This window comes from Phodopus roborovskii, unplaced genomic scaffold (genome assembly GCF_943737965.1).
Source record: "Phodopus roborovskii unplaced genomic scaffold, PHOROB, whole genome shotgun sequence".
Classification (NCBI taxonomy): domain Eukaryota; kingdom Metazoa; phylum Chordata; class Mammalia; order Rodentia; family Cricetidae; genus Phodopus; species Phodopus roborovskii.
The window spans coordinates 54,765,477-54,779,353 of NW_026126480.1; the positions used below are offsets into that span (position 1 = coordinate 54,765,477).

At 51.3% G+C, this 13,877-nt stretch overlaps 1 protein-coding gene across 2 annotated transcripts in view; it reads right to left on the reverse strand.

The window, feature by feature from the left end:
• Scyl1 (SCY1 like pseudokinase 1) overlaps positions 1 to 12,771 on the reverse strand; it is a 13,239-nt gene extending 468 nt beyond the window's left edge. The window contains exons 1-15 of one of the 2 annotated variants that reach the window (XM_051193701.1): positions 12,578 to 12,771; positions 12,115 to 12,255; positions 11,600 to 11,949; positions 11,115 to 11,205; positions 10,818 to 10,973; positions 6,971 to 7,129; positions 6,497 to 6,604; positions 5,924 to 6,037; positions 2,750 to 2,905; positions 1,629 to 1,817; positions 1,436 to 1,511; positions 1,070 to 1,234; positions 734 to 870; positions 332 to 400; positions 36 to 242 (exon numbers count right to left, since the gene is read on the reverse strand). In XM_051193701.1, coding sequence (XP_051049658.1) covers positions 36 to 242; positions 332 to 400; positions 734 to 870; positions 1,070 to 1,234; positions 1,436 to 1,511; positions 1,629 to 1,817; positions 2,750 to 2,905; positions 5,924 to 6,037; positions 6,497 to 6,604; positions 6,971 to 7,129; positions 10,818 to 10,973; positions 11,115 to 11,205; positions 11,600 to 11,949; positions 12,115 to 12,255; positions 12,578 to 12,688 — 2,229 coding nt within the window. In that variant the 5' untranslated portion in view covers positions 12,689 to 12,771. Of the gene's footprint in view, positions 1 to 35; positions 243 to 331; positions 404 to 733; positions 871 to 1,069; positions 1,235 to 1,435; positions 1,512 to 1,628; positions 1,818 to 2,749; positions 2,906 to 5,923; positions 6,038 to 6,496; positions 6,605 to 6,970; positions 7,130 to 10,817; positions 10,974 to 11,114; positions 11,206 to 11,599; positions 11,950 to 12,114; positions 12,256 to 12,577 lie in introns of both variants that reach the window. The other variant, XM_051193700.1, reaches the window with a different exon arrangement.
• Between the last annotated feature and the right edge of the window lie 1,106 nt (positions 12,772 to 13,877).

Genomic DNA, 13,877 nt, shown 5'->3' on the forward strand with positions numbered 1-13,877 from the left:
GCAGCCCACCCAAGCTGCGCTCTCAATGGGCGTACCTGGGTGCTGGGACGAACGGACAGGGCAGCAAAGGGGTCACCCTTGTCACTGGGCTCTGCACCACCCCAGTTATACTCGCTGGCTAGCCGGGTGCCTTCTGGAGGTGGCTCCACAGAGCTGGGTTCCTGCCAGCCCTGGCCCCAGGAGCCTTCAGCTTCCCATCTGTTCCAGTCTGACTCCACAGGTCTGTGGTCTGGGTGGCTGACCTGTGAGTGAACAATGGGAGGAAAGGCAGACTAGCAGAGTGAAGAGCCAAATGGTGCCCCACACAGATCCCCTGCCTGACCCAGCCCACCTGTCCAGCTCGGCTCCCTGGGCCCTTGACACTCCAGTCATCCTGCTGTGCCAGCACAGACTCGGCTTCCTGCTACAGGGTGAGAGGGAAAAGGCATGGCCAGCAGTATTCTTAGTCCTCAAGAGGGCAGCACAGTGAGCCCGCTTAGCCATAGCTCAGCTGCCCTTTGGCTTCTTATTGTTTCTGATACATACCAACCCTCTCCTTTCTGAATCAGCTCTTGGGGACCCTGCAGTGGAACAGGGGCTCAGTGGCTGGTGCTGGCCTATCATGACCAATCCGTGAAGCTCACCTACCAGGGTACCACAGAGACGAGGGCAGGCCCGACTCTAATCTGTCCTCTGAAGGCCAGCCTGTGGCCGGGAGCTGGGGTTCCCTGGGGACACCTCTTCAGCCCCTCACCTCTAAGCTGCCCCAGTCCTCATCATCCCATCTGTCAGCAGAGGCACTGTCTCCTGCTGAGTCCTTCTCTTCTTCCTGTGTCTCCCAGCGGCCTGAGGTCACCGGGGTATCAGGGGCAGGGGCTGGAGCAGGATTTCCTGGGGAACAAAAAGTCTGAGCTCTCAGGGAGAACTTGGGGCAGGGTAGAGGTTGCTGTGAAGAAAGAGTGAAAGAAGGGGCACGAGGGGACAGTGTAGACAGCACCCGTGTCTCATGTCCCTGTCCCTACATTAGGACAGCCTGACACCCACAGCGCTCAACCCTCAGCCACTGAGGCAATGAGCCTGGGATCCTCACCCTCGGGCACAGGTCTCTGCGGCACAGTGGTCTCGGATGGCATAGGTGTGGGGTGTGCACGGATGAGCTTGGAGGTGAGTGACGATACACCGGTCACAGCCCAGCCTGCCCAGCTGGCTGCAGCTCCTCCTGTTCCAGGGCTGGATGCTGCATGAACATCCTTCTCTGGATGATGAGAGACAAGCAGGTATAAGCGTCATGGAAAGATGAAGGATGGACGAGTTCTGCAACACAGCGATCCACAGCAAGCCCTCCCTTCTCTAGGCTCAATCCTCCCAGCTGTGGAACAGAGAAGCTGTTTACTAGGGCTTTTCTAGCTCCCTTGGGGAGCATTTGGGAAAGAGAACGCGAGTGAGGGTCACTCACCTACTTCTGCCAGTTGGGTAGGATCTTCTGACACAGACTCCAACTTGGACAGGAAGCTTCGGATGGTCTTAAAGGCCTATGGAGTAGCAAGAGGCCAAGCTGGGTGCTCCAGCACTCCCAAAGGATTGCCAGGCCTCTGGAAGACTGGATATTCCTAAGTCCAACCCTGGGGTCTGTCCTGGCTGTGTCTTACCTGGTCCCGTACAGATTTCTCAGGGTCCACAGTAAGGCCGCAGAGCACAGGCAGGATCTTGTGGGCACAGTCATCCATGGAGTAGAGATTGTGTGTGGCAGCAAAGCCCAGGACACCCGCAACCCGGGATGGTGCAAATGGATCCTTAGTGGCCCGGCTGAAGGCGGAGGTGAGGACCCTGTGTCTAGTCTAAGAGCCCAGATTGATAGGGAAAGGATGCTTCAATGTACAGAATCAACAAGGAGCCCCAACTACCAGACCTTCCTTCCCAGGATGGGGCATCCATTGGACCCAAGGTCTGAAAATGTGCACCTATTATTCACAATTTAAAAGGAGATTATTTATGCTGGATGGTGATAGCACACACCTTTAGCTCCAGCACTTGGGTGGCAGATCTGTGAGTTCAAGGCCAGCCTGGTCTACAGAGTGAGTTCCAGGACAGCCAGGATAAAGAGTAACCGTCTTTCTTGGTTTTTCGAGACAGGGTTTCTCTATGGCTTTGGAGGCTGACCTGGAACTAGCTCTTTGTAGACCAGGCTGGTCTTGAACTCACAGAAATATGACTGCCTCTGTCTCCCAAACACTGAGATTAAAGGCGTGCACCACCACCGCTATCCGGTGAGAAACCCTGTCTTGAAAAATCAAAATAATAATAATAATAGTAAGTACCTGGGTTTCTCTTGGATCATTGAGTTCTATGCTGCCTCCAGGAGTAGGGCCAGAGCAGCAACCCTACCTGCTGATCCTACTCATTTGTTTATTTGATTTTTTTGTTCGTTTGTTTGGTTTTTGAGAGAGTCTCCTACTGTAACCCTGGGTATCCTAGAACTCACTCTGTAGACCAGGCTGGCCTCAAACTCTTAGAGATCCACCTGATTCTGCCTCCCGGGTGCTAGGACTAAAGGCATGTGCCACAAGCCCAACTTCCATTCATTCTTGTTAAGTGTCCAGGCCTGTCAGAAATTCAAGTGAGGTGATAGTGAAAACTTGGGAGTCAAGCAGACCTGAGTTCAGAACCCAGTGCTCAAGGGCTGAGTCTCTGGAACAATGAGGACCCATGCACATAGGCTTTGTAGCTCAAAAGGGGCCACCATCCTTCCATAGCTTTAAAGGACACTCACACTAGCACTGAGGTAGGAGCCGATTTTGCCTAAGCAGACGGTGGTGTTGCAGCGGATGGGACCCTGGTCGTCCTTGGCTTGCAGCCTTGCAAAGTGCTTCATCAGCTCCACATTGAGGTTGGCCTCATTCAGCTTTGGGGCCAAGAGCAGCATGGACTGTAGAGTGGAGGGGATACAGGATATTATGAACCAGGGCAAGAATGGACTCTGGGGAGAGTGCACAGGTCACCAGTCGCTGTGGCTTTGAGCAGGGCTGTCAGACCTGCTCAGCCCAGTCCTGTCCCAACTAGCATATTAAGAAAGGGAGTCCTCTATTTCTGTCTTCCTTCTACAGCAAGACCCTAAAAGTTTGCCTACATTCTGCTCCATTCAGACTTACATATCAATACACTCTGAGACCCACTCTACCAGATTGGTTCATTTAGGCTGAGGTCACCAATGACCTCCAAATCTCTAAATTTGATTTTCAACTTAACTTTGTTTTGTAGCTCAGACTGTCCTTGAACTTGCAACCCTCCTGCTTCAACCTCCAGAGTGCTGGGATTAGATGCATGCACCACTATGCTTAGCCATTAAAAGTATTTACTTATTTTTCAAGACAGGATTTCTCTGTGTAGCCCTGACTGTCCTGAACTCAACTCTGTAAACCAGGCTGGCCTTGAACTCAGAGATCGGCCTGGCTCTCCCACCCAAGCACAGGGATTAAAGGCGTGTGACACCACTTATTTTTCAAATTAGTAAATGTAATGGCTCTGCTATTTTCCTTTCTGTTGCTGTGACAAACAGTAACCAAAAGGAACTTGGAAGGAAAGGGTTTGTCTTATCTTTCAGTTCCCAGATAATAACCCAACACTGACAGGGACACAAGAGCATGAGGGTAGAGCCAGGCATGGCAGCCACACCTTTAATCACAGCATTCAAGAGGCAGAAGTCTATCTCTATGATTTCAAGTCCAGCCTGATCTACATGATGAGATCCAGGACAGGCAGAGCTACATAAGGAAATGCTATCGTGGGGGAAAAAAAAAAAAAAAAAAAGCTAAGGAGGATGGGATGGGGGATGGGGGTAGAATGAAGGAACGTGTGGCAGGAAACAGGAGGAAGCTACTTTTCCTCACCAGTTCATGCTTCCTTGTACAACCCAGGCCTGCCTACTCAGGGATGGATGGGCCCTCTTATGTAAATCAGAAATAAGATAGTGCCTCACAGACATGCCCACAAGCCAATCTGATCTAGGATATTCCCCATTTTGGGCTTCCCTCTTCCTAGATGATTCCAGATTGTGACAATAAAAACAAACGAGGGCAAGGGCCGATCTTCCCTTCCCCCAACCCCTGGCCCTCAGGTTCTTCCCTGGCCAACTGCTCTTTTCACTGAGGTGTGCATGGTCAGAAATCTCACTGTGTATTCTCGGGCTCTTTTGTAGCTAACTAACACTCCTACCCTTTTAAGACCTCTTACTGCATGGTTTGCACGCCTACGATGTTTGGATATGCAAAGCTCTCACATGCAGAAAAGGCTGGGTCCCTCCCCTGCACAGCAATGCACTCATCAATTCATAATTTGATGAGTTGCCAGGAGGTGATGGAAGCTTGGGAAGTGAACCTAGCTCAAGGCAGTGGCTCCTTGGGAACACACCCTTGGGAGTTATCACTCGCCCCAAGCCCTCTCCTTCGTCTCCCTGTCCATCTGTGATGTGGAAAGCGGTTGTTTCACTTCATGGCCCCTGCCACAGTGTCCCAGCGCCCCACAGGCCCAGATGCAACAGATCCAAGTGACTGAAAGCCCAGAAGCCGATCCTAAAACAGATCTTTCCTCTTTAAGTGACTTCAGGTGTTTTGTCACGGTGGCAGTAAACTGAGAACACAGCCACCTGGTATGCATCCCTGACCTAGACATCTTTCCCTGTACTTCACACATGCATAATCAGTGGCCGGCGGCTGCATACCTCCACCAACAGGAAAACACAGTGGCCCAATTACAGTCAGCTCTTCCCACAGTCCCTACTCCCAGTACACGGCACCTTCAGACCCTTCCAGTACCTTACACTAGAAGCCTCAGATCAGCCTTAACTCTCAGAAAACACTCAGTCCCAGCTTCAGAAAGGCCCATTCTCTCCACAAGCTGCCTTCATCACCCCAGGCACTCCAATAACCCCTAACATCATCCCAGCTCCACCCCTGCCTGACAGTCAGAGCTCTCCAAAGAATACAATGAACTTTGAAGCAAGTCAGACCCTCCCACTGCCCAACCCAAGTGTAGCTCCAACCTCACTCCCAATGAACGTGCCAGGTGCCTGGTATGCCAACAATGACCCAGCTCCCACAATTATTATCTGTCTGGTCCCAACTTCCACAACCACTCCTCTTCAGCATGTAAGATCCATTTTTGCTACTTCTACATTTCTAGAAACTTCTAGCCTCAAAGCCTTTACAGGTACTAGTCCTTCTACAAGGATCATGTTTCTTCCAAGTCAACCAGCTGACTAGATCAAAGCAGTTCTTTCTCTACACGCTCTCCCTTTTTTTGTGGCCCAGTCTCTTCATGTAGTCCAGGCTGACCTTGAACTTATGATCCTCCTGCCTCTGCCTCCCTTGCACTGGGATTACAAATATGAGCTTCAACATCTGGCTAAAGCAGTCGTTTTGTGGGGAGAAGGAGGATCTTTTTGAGACAAGGTCTTGATATGTATCTCTGGCTAGCCTGAAATATCCTATGTAGACCAGGCTGACCTAAAACTCACAGCCATCTGCCTGCCTCTGCCCACTAAGTGTAGGTATTATAGGCATGCATCCCCATGCTAGGCTGTTAGGTAATTTTTACTTAAAAGTTATAAACCCTCCTGTCTATACTCCCCTCTCACATCTCCTGTGTATTGTCTCTCAGGCCCACTATCTGTCCCGTTCAAGAACAGGAGAACTTGCTGTCTGGGTGTGCTGTGTCCCAGTATGGGGCCAGGCCCTGGAAGCTGCTCAGTGTCAGCCAAAAGTCCTGCAGGCTGAGTCCCCAAATCCCTCCGACTTTCAAAGCTGCACCCAGGGACTGCATTGGCAATATACATACATATGGGCACTCCCACCACACCCACTGCTCACAACAAGGCCTGTGTCCAGAGAGAACAACTTCCCTGTCTTGGGAGACAAGAGATGGCCACTCTAGACCTGACTATACCCACCTTGACTGTCTGCTCCCGGATGGCAGGGTTGGTGTCCAGGAAGCCATGTACAACATGGGGGAAGATCTGGGTGTTGACTGTAGGCTCATCGAGGTACTGGATGAACTGTTCCATCTGTGGTTCAGGGTGGGACATACAGGGCCACTTTGGCCTTGGCTGTTCCAGTGCAAACACTGGCCACCAGGTAGTGTGTCTCCTGTGTGTGTCCTCAGGAGGGAAGTACATTTGACAGCTGGACAGGGACTAGTACCTGGCTCCTAAGAATCTTCTAACTTAGAAGCTAACAATTTGTTGCTCCAGCTGTCCTGGGGCTAACAGAAGAAACTGTGTCCCATCTGGAGGACCTAAGTGATTGAACCTGGAGAGTCCCAAGGCTACACAGAGCCCTGGGACCAGCTCAACCTCCCAAGAGCTTTCCTGGCCCTTAACCTGTGTAATGCTCATGGCAGGGGTTTCTGGGGTCTCTATGTAGTCAAAGCACAGGCTCTGGCCACCTGCCTACGGCTGGGGGTGATTGAAACCAGGATGGGGTCTGGAAGGAGGATGTGGGCAGAAACTGGCTGAGGCCTCTACCTGCTGGAGGAGGCGGATGCGCATGGCACGGTCTGTGGATGAGAACATCTTTACCACCACTGGGATGATCTTCTGCTGGTACTCTTCAGCACTGAGGAATTTTCCCACCTGAGAAGGGGGCAGGAAGAAGGGCTTGGCCATATCCACAGGGCTAGGGTAACTTCACGGGGTTCCCTCAACTTGCTTGGGCTCAATGCTGGTTTCCCAGGATAGGAATGAGGTAATGGCAGAGGAGCTTGGAGAATTGGAGGAAAGGCTCTGAAGCAAGGGATCTGTGAGCAAAAGAATCTGGCACTAGAGGGACTGTCCTTCCCAAGGACTAGAAGTCCTCAGCCTCCCCTCCCATAGTCAGATGGCCCTTGCTTGCTAACTTATGAGGACACGGGGCTTGCGACTACCCTGAGTATGCTTCTCACCCAGGGCTGTATCCACCCAGCTGTAGTTCTAGATCCTACAGCTCCTGGCCCCATTTACCTTGAAGAGGGGCGTGAGGACCACAGCCCCAGCATTGCCAAACTCAAAGGCGGTCAGAAGCTGGGGCAGCACCTTGTGCCGACAGAAATCCTCAGGAAATGAGTCTAGACTCTTGCTCAGCTCTTGGAAGAACTTCTGTTTCTCAGCTGGCTCTTTGATCTGGGGAAGCAAAGACAAGTTTCAGGGGGAAACCAGCCTCATTATGCGTACTCCAGGTGAGGGTAAGGGTGAGGGCCACCCCAGCCTGAAGGAACAGGAGTAATACTATGGAGCCCAGCTCTCCACTTAGGGAGTGATCGTGGACACACTCTCCACCTGTAAAATGGCATAACTCTACCACTGGTTGAATCTGAGGATTCAACCAGAAAATGTTCACAAAAGCTACCAGCAAGCCAGGTCTGACCATGTACACAGTGATGCCAGCACTAAGGACAGTAAAGCAGGAGGATCTAGAGCTGGAGGCCAGTCTAGACCAATAGTGAGTTCAAGGCCAGCCTAAGCTATATATTTAGATCTAGTGCCTGGCACACAGCCAGTATCTTTTAGTGACAGTCCTTGCTATCCCTGTCACTTGACTTATAAGGTAGGCAACCACTAGAGAGATTAACCCTTTATCCTCTACTGCTCACAACCCCCATGAGGACCCTGAGGCTCAAAGCAGGAAGGCTCTTACTTGACTCCTTGCCTTGGCCTGGTTGGGCACACTGGATGGAGTTTCTGGAGAACCATAGAAAAAGTCAGGCAATGGCACAGTTTGCTACCAGACCTGAGCCCAAACAGGCTCAACAGTCTGTTAGTCTTCCTCATGCTCCCCAACCTGAGGCTGTAATACCCACAACACAAGTTTCCTAAGCACAGACTGAACACATAGCATCTTAAACAACCCTCGCACACCTTTACAAGGTGGGAAAACATGTATATCTTACTAGCAGGCAACAGAAAGGGCACCTGTTTAAAGACACATAGCTAAGATGAGTCCAACACACCTCTACAAATCTTCACTTCAAAAACATGCTGTCTCTTCCCAAAGATGAGAGTGAAAGGTACCAAGGCCAGAAACTGGGCATGGCAGCACATGCCTTCCCAGCACTGAAGAGACCAAGGCAGGGCTGAGGGTTCAAGGCCAACCTGGGCTGCACAGCGAGGCCTTGCCTCAGGTAGAAAAAAAACAAGTGTATAGGTAGTCATTACCCAAAATCCCTTGTGCCCTCTGTTTTACCCCCATCCCACAGAGGTATCTTGTTTGGTTGGTTGTTTGGTTGGTTTTTTAAGACAGGGTCTCTCTGTATTGCTTAGGAGCCTGTCCTAAAACTAGTTCTGTAGACTCACAGAGATCCACCTCCTGAGTTCTGGGATTAAAGGCATGTGCCACCAACACCCTGCCCAAAGAGTTAGCTTGGCTCAGAACCAGTGACCATGGCTGAGGATAAGGAATGCCAAGGTAGCTTGGAGCTGCTTAGTCCAGCTCTAATCCCACACTGGGAAGGTAATGAGTAAAGTTCAAAGAGATCAAATCACAGCCAGCGTCATCCTTCTAGAGAGTTACAGTGGGTTCTCGTCACAGTCCACTCAACATGAAGAGAAGACCCTGGTTACAAACTCCCACATTCTCCATGGTGGTTAACCAGAAACAGCTCATTTCCAGGGGACCGTGGCCTGGCACTCAGCCACATGAGGAGAACTCCATGTAACATACCCACTGCCCACACACTGGCCAGGAGACATCAGGGCTCAACATTCCAGTTGCTTATTCAAGATACAAAATTTTAGTTCCAACACTCAGGGAGGTGGAGGCAGGAGAATTTCCAAGAGTTCAAGGCCAGCCTGATCTATATAGTGAATTCCAGGATAGCCAGGGCTACACAGTGACACCCTGCCTCAAATAAATAAAAATAAATAGAAGATACAGTCCTTCCTGCCTACCCCAATTCTACACTCTGCTCCTGATTCTCTGTGTTCCCTGCAGCAGAACCTCAGTCCTTTGTCACAATGATACCCTAAGAGCTGGTGGGTGCTGTGACTCTCCCTTGTACAGATGCAGAGGGTACACACTTCCCATTGCTCTTCTCTCTTCTCTTCTCCAAGTCACCATCCAGAGGGCTCCTATCTTTGAGTCTTTCAAGTCTTAGCTCAATGCTCTGCTCTGAGGGGCCCTCAGAGCACCTGGTCATTTTCCTTCCAGCACTGACTCGGGGGCCACAGGTGTTCTCATTAATGTTTCCTGTCTCTCTCCTGTAATGAGAATTCCCAAAGGTAGGGACCTGTTCTGTTTACTCCCACTGGGTCCTTGAGGGCAGGTCTGACTCTCTTCCCTCCCTAGCACATTGTGTGGCACCCCTGAGGAACAGAGTAACAATGCGAGTGTGGCGTTACTGGTAGGTATGGAGCTGCTGGAGGGATGGGACAGTCATGAAGCATCTGCAGGGGCTCAACCCTAGGCAGCAGCTCAGCTCTCCCTATCTGCCTCCACCAAACAGATTCAACAACAGAGATCAAAACATCAGGAAAGCAAGCACTGTACTACATACATACAGGCTTCCTTCCTTTCTCTCTTTCTTCATTTCTTTCTTTCTCTCTTTCTTTCTGGCCATGATTTCCCCAAATATCACAGTACAGTAACTACTTACACAGCACATATATAAGGTGCTAATAAGTTAGCTACAGATAATTTAAATAATGCAGGAGGAGGGAGTGGGATAATGGCTCAGTGGATAAAAATATTTGCTGTTCCAAAAAAATAGCTGGGCATTGGTGGTGCACACCTTTGATCCCAGTGCTTGGGAGGCATAGGCAAGCAGATCTTTGTGAGTTTGAGGCCAGCCTGGTCTACAAGGCAAATTCCAGGACAGGCTCCAAAGCAATACAGAGAAACCCTGTCTCAAACAACCAAACAAAAAATGTGCTGTGCAAACATGAGGAACTGGGTTCAAATGCCCAGCACCCATGCAAGGAGCTGGGCACAGCCCCATACACATGTAACCCCAGTGCTACCAGGATGGACACAAACGGATCACTGGATATTACTAGCTCCAGGCTAGCTAAGACCCTGAGTAATGGCAATGAGGCAATGGGACAGAGCGGGACACCTGGTACCCTCTTCTGGCCTCTGCATATAACCATGTCCACCTCTTCACATGTGTATTCAACACACACACACACACACACACACACACACACACACTTATGAAAGGATGTAAGTTATGTGCAAATACTATAGCTTTTTTTATTGGGGACTAGAGCACCTGCCAATTCTCAGGGGTCCTAGAGCCAATTCCACTGTGGTTGGTTTTCTGTCATCTGGGAAGAAAGAACCTCAATTGAGAAAATATCTCCATCAGATTACCTGTTGAGGGCATTTTCATGGTTAATGATTGATGTGGGAGGGTCCGACCCACTGTGGGCAGTGACTGTTAAGCAGGTGGTCCTAGGTTGTAATTAAAAAGCAAACTGAAACAAATCAATAGGCAGCATTCTTTCATGGCCTCTGCCTCGGTTCCTGCCCTGATTTCCCTTTATTATGGACTGTGATTGTGTAAGCCAAATAAACACTTTCCTCAACAAATTGCTTTTGGTCATGGGGCTTTATCACAACAATAAAAAGCAAACGAGGACACCCACAAATACCAAGAAGGACTGTGCTAAGCATGTTGAACTAACAAACTCTGCTCCAGGCTCCTGGAAAGGAGGCATTAAGATCTCTATTGAACTTCAGGCATAAAAAGTCATAAGGTGAGAAGAGGCAAAGCCAGGGTTTGCCCCCAAAGGACTTAACTCCACTGTTCATGCCTGTCTCCATACAATTCAAATGTGAGAGACACCAAAATATAGGTGAGAGGCCATGGCTCACCTGAATCTCTTCTAGGAAGAGGTTGGTCTCCACAAAGCGGTTGCTCATGAAACCACCAGGTGCCCGGCAGTTCTGCAAGAAGCGAGCCGGGTTGGGACGTACTTTGGGATTGGCTCCTACCAGCTCACAGTAATGGGTCACCAGGGACTTGGGGATCTGTAAGAGAATGCTCCACATCAGGGAAAGGGTGATGGATGGTTGACAAGAAAGAAAGAAAGGAAGGAAGGAAGGAAGGAAGGAAGGAAGGAAGGAAGGCCTAGGACAAAGGAGGTAGGCAGGGGCTGCAGTGACACTTACCTTCCCAGGATTTCTCAGAGCAGCTGCCCGAGGTAGGGACCCATTGAAAACTTCCCAGATGAGGCAGCCCAGGCGCCACATGTCTGCTGACCTGTGGCAGTAACCCAGAGCTGTTCAGGGCTCCCTGGCATACACTAGTGCTGCCTCCAACCTGCTTTAGGTACCAGACACCCGCTGCATCACAGGCTTTGGCTGTGTCCCAGCACTGATCCCTTAGCCCCAGATAATTTGTTTCGTTAGCCCCATTTCACAAAGAAACCAAAACTCAGAGAAGACACCTGCCTCCAACACACAGCTTTCAAATTCAGAGGTACCAAACACCTAAGGCTATGTCCATCTTGACTAACCACCCTCCTCCTGAGATGCTGGTTCCCTTCCTAGCCATGTGGCAAGGGCCAGGGGCTTCCCAACTAGTCTAGGGGTCCCGAGGCTGCAGCAGCCTCCAATGCAGGACAGTACAAGGCACAATGACTGTAGTCACCCACCACTTCTCTTTGACTGCTCTGTTACTGTTATCAGCCAACTCCGGGGGATCATACTGCTCCAGCTCAGGGATCCCCTTGCTGGGTGGGCCCCCGCCATTGCCCTGGGCTGAGTACATGTAGTCCAGACCCCCAAGTTTCCACTCGCCAGCCCGGTCCACAAACACAGCGGCCATGCAGACATTATTGTGGATGAGGTTGCAGTCGTTGACCAGGAAGCTGAGGGCTTTCACGATCTGGTGCAGCCCCCATGACAGCTCCTGTTCCTTCAGTCCACCTGCTTCTGCTCTTGCCTTGAGGTATGTTCCCAGTGGGGTCACAGCCTCTGTCACAATGTGGAGGCACTTTTCTGTCTGGATAAGGAAAAGGGTATTAAGGCATGGTTCCAGAAGAGGGAGAGAAGATCAGGGCCTTGATAAAGAGGTAGTGGAGAAGATCTCAAATCTGAGGGGGTTGAAGCACTTGGGTACAAAGTGGGGGCCAGAAACAGTGAGATGGGAAGATCGGGCGACAGGTACCTCCAAACCATCGATATAGGCCAGGATGTTGGGGTGCCGGAGAGTTTTGAGGCGTTTGAAGGCAGCTTTGGCCACCTGGGTCTGCTCTTCGGCTCCGGGTTTCACCTCATACACGAAGATGGACACTGCGCTGCCTGTGGCCTGGTGGAGGACACAGCAACCTGAGAGGCGCGGACCAGGTGACTACTCCAACCTGCCTGGATTTCATCAGCTCCAAGTCTCCAGAGCAAGGAAGGGACATCAGCGGATCTGGCCCTAGGACAGCCCACGTGACCCCCGTCCGGTCCGCTTGTCCGTCCCTCGATCCTTCCGCCCGCCACGTCGTCACTGCCCGCCCCGCTCCCAAGCCGGCTGCCGGGAGCCTCGGTCGCCACGTCAGGCCGGGCACGACGCAGCAGGGCCGGCGTACAGACTAGGAAAGGCCGAGGTCGGCCGCGGCCTGCGGAGCAGCGCCGTACCTCACCTTTTTGCGGCCGCGGTGCAGGGCCCAGGGCCCGGGCGGGCCGCCCTCGGGGGGCTCCGGGCTCAGCTCGAACGGGAAGTCCCGGACCGGGTCCCGGGCAAAGAACCACATCCTCGCCGCCGCCACGGGCTCGGGAGCCTCCACTCCGGGTCCTCCGGCCGCCCGAGCCGGGGCGGGGCGGGCCGAGGGCGGGACCACTTTGCTCTGTGGGCGTGGTCTTGTGTGGGTGCGCGTGTGGTGGGCGGGGACTCTGTGGGTGGAGGCGGGGCTAAAGACAGGCCTGTCCGATAGGGCGGAGCGAGGGGAGAGTGCAGGGGTGTTTCAGAACCCTAACCAACCCTCCGTGGTCTCAACTCTGTGGTTGGTCACCTGAACTCTTCAAATTCGTGGCCTTGTATAGATAGAAAAATGGAGTGTGATGGAGAGTAGTGGGTGCAATAGTTGAAGGGTGAAGAGGGGACGGGGTCACAAAGGGAGCGCGGCAATTGAGCCATTCTAAGCAAGAGGGCGAGGGAAGCAGAGATAGAAAAGAAAGGCAGATGGGAAAGTAGGAGCAATGAGGAGAATGGTTATTCCTAAGTCAGAAGCTCCTTCGCCAGCTAGTGGGCAGATCCGGGGCTGAGTCAGGAAATTGTGTTACTGTTACTAAAGTTACTAGAGTAAAGGTACAAGGAGTCTTGGGGCAAAGGAGGGGTTAAGGTAGGTAAAGGAGTGATACAAATATTTGGAGAGATCCAGGAACCCTAGGGAACTGTTGCTAGGGAAATATGTCTAGAAGCACTCCACATCCCCAAGGTGGGCATGGGTGCTGGCCACAGAGTCTTGCAGGAGCTTGGAGCTGAAAATGATGCTCTGGTCACTGAACTGAGTTGGCAGGAAGAACATAGCAAAGCCAGGGAGGGACTAAACCTTTTCTTTCAGAAATGTCTCTCATCGCCCTCTGCTGGCTTTTACGACCTCATAACTTCCTTTCTAGGGGATCCAGCACCTCCTTCTGGCTTCTGTGGGCACCTGCACACATGTAGCATACATGCTTACAGACATTCTGAAACCTTAGTTCTTTCACCCTGCCAAATACTTGCAGTTATACTGTGCTAAATATTCTTCTTCAAAGCAAATAAAATAGAGGATGGGATGGATGGCTGTGCTTCATTTAGGTAGTAAAGACGTTCCCAAAGTTGTGTGCTGGTTCTAAGGAATGTGCTAGAAAATGATCTATGTTTTTTTGGGAAACTGTTACTAGGGAAGTATTCTTGCTAGCTTTATGTCAACTTGACACAAGTTAGAGTCATCTGAGGAG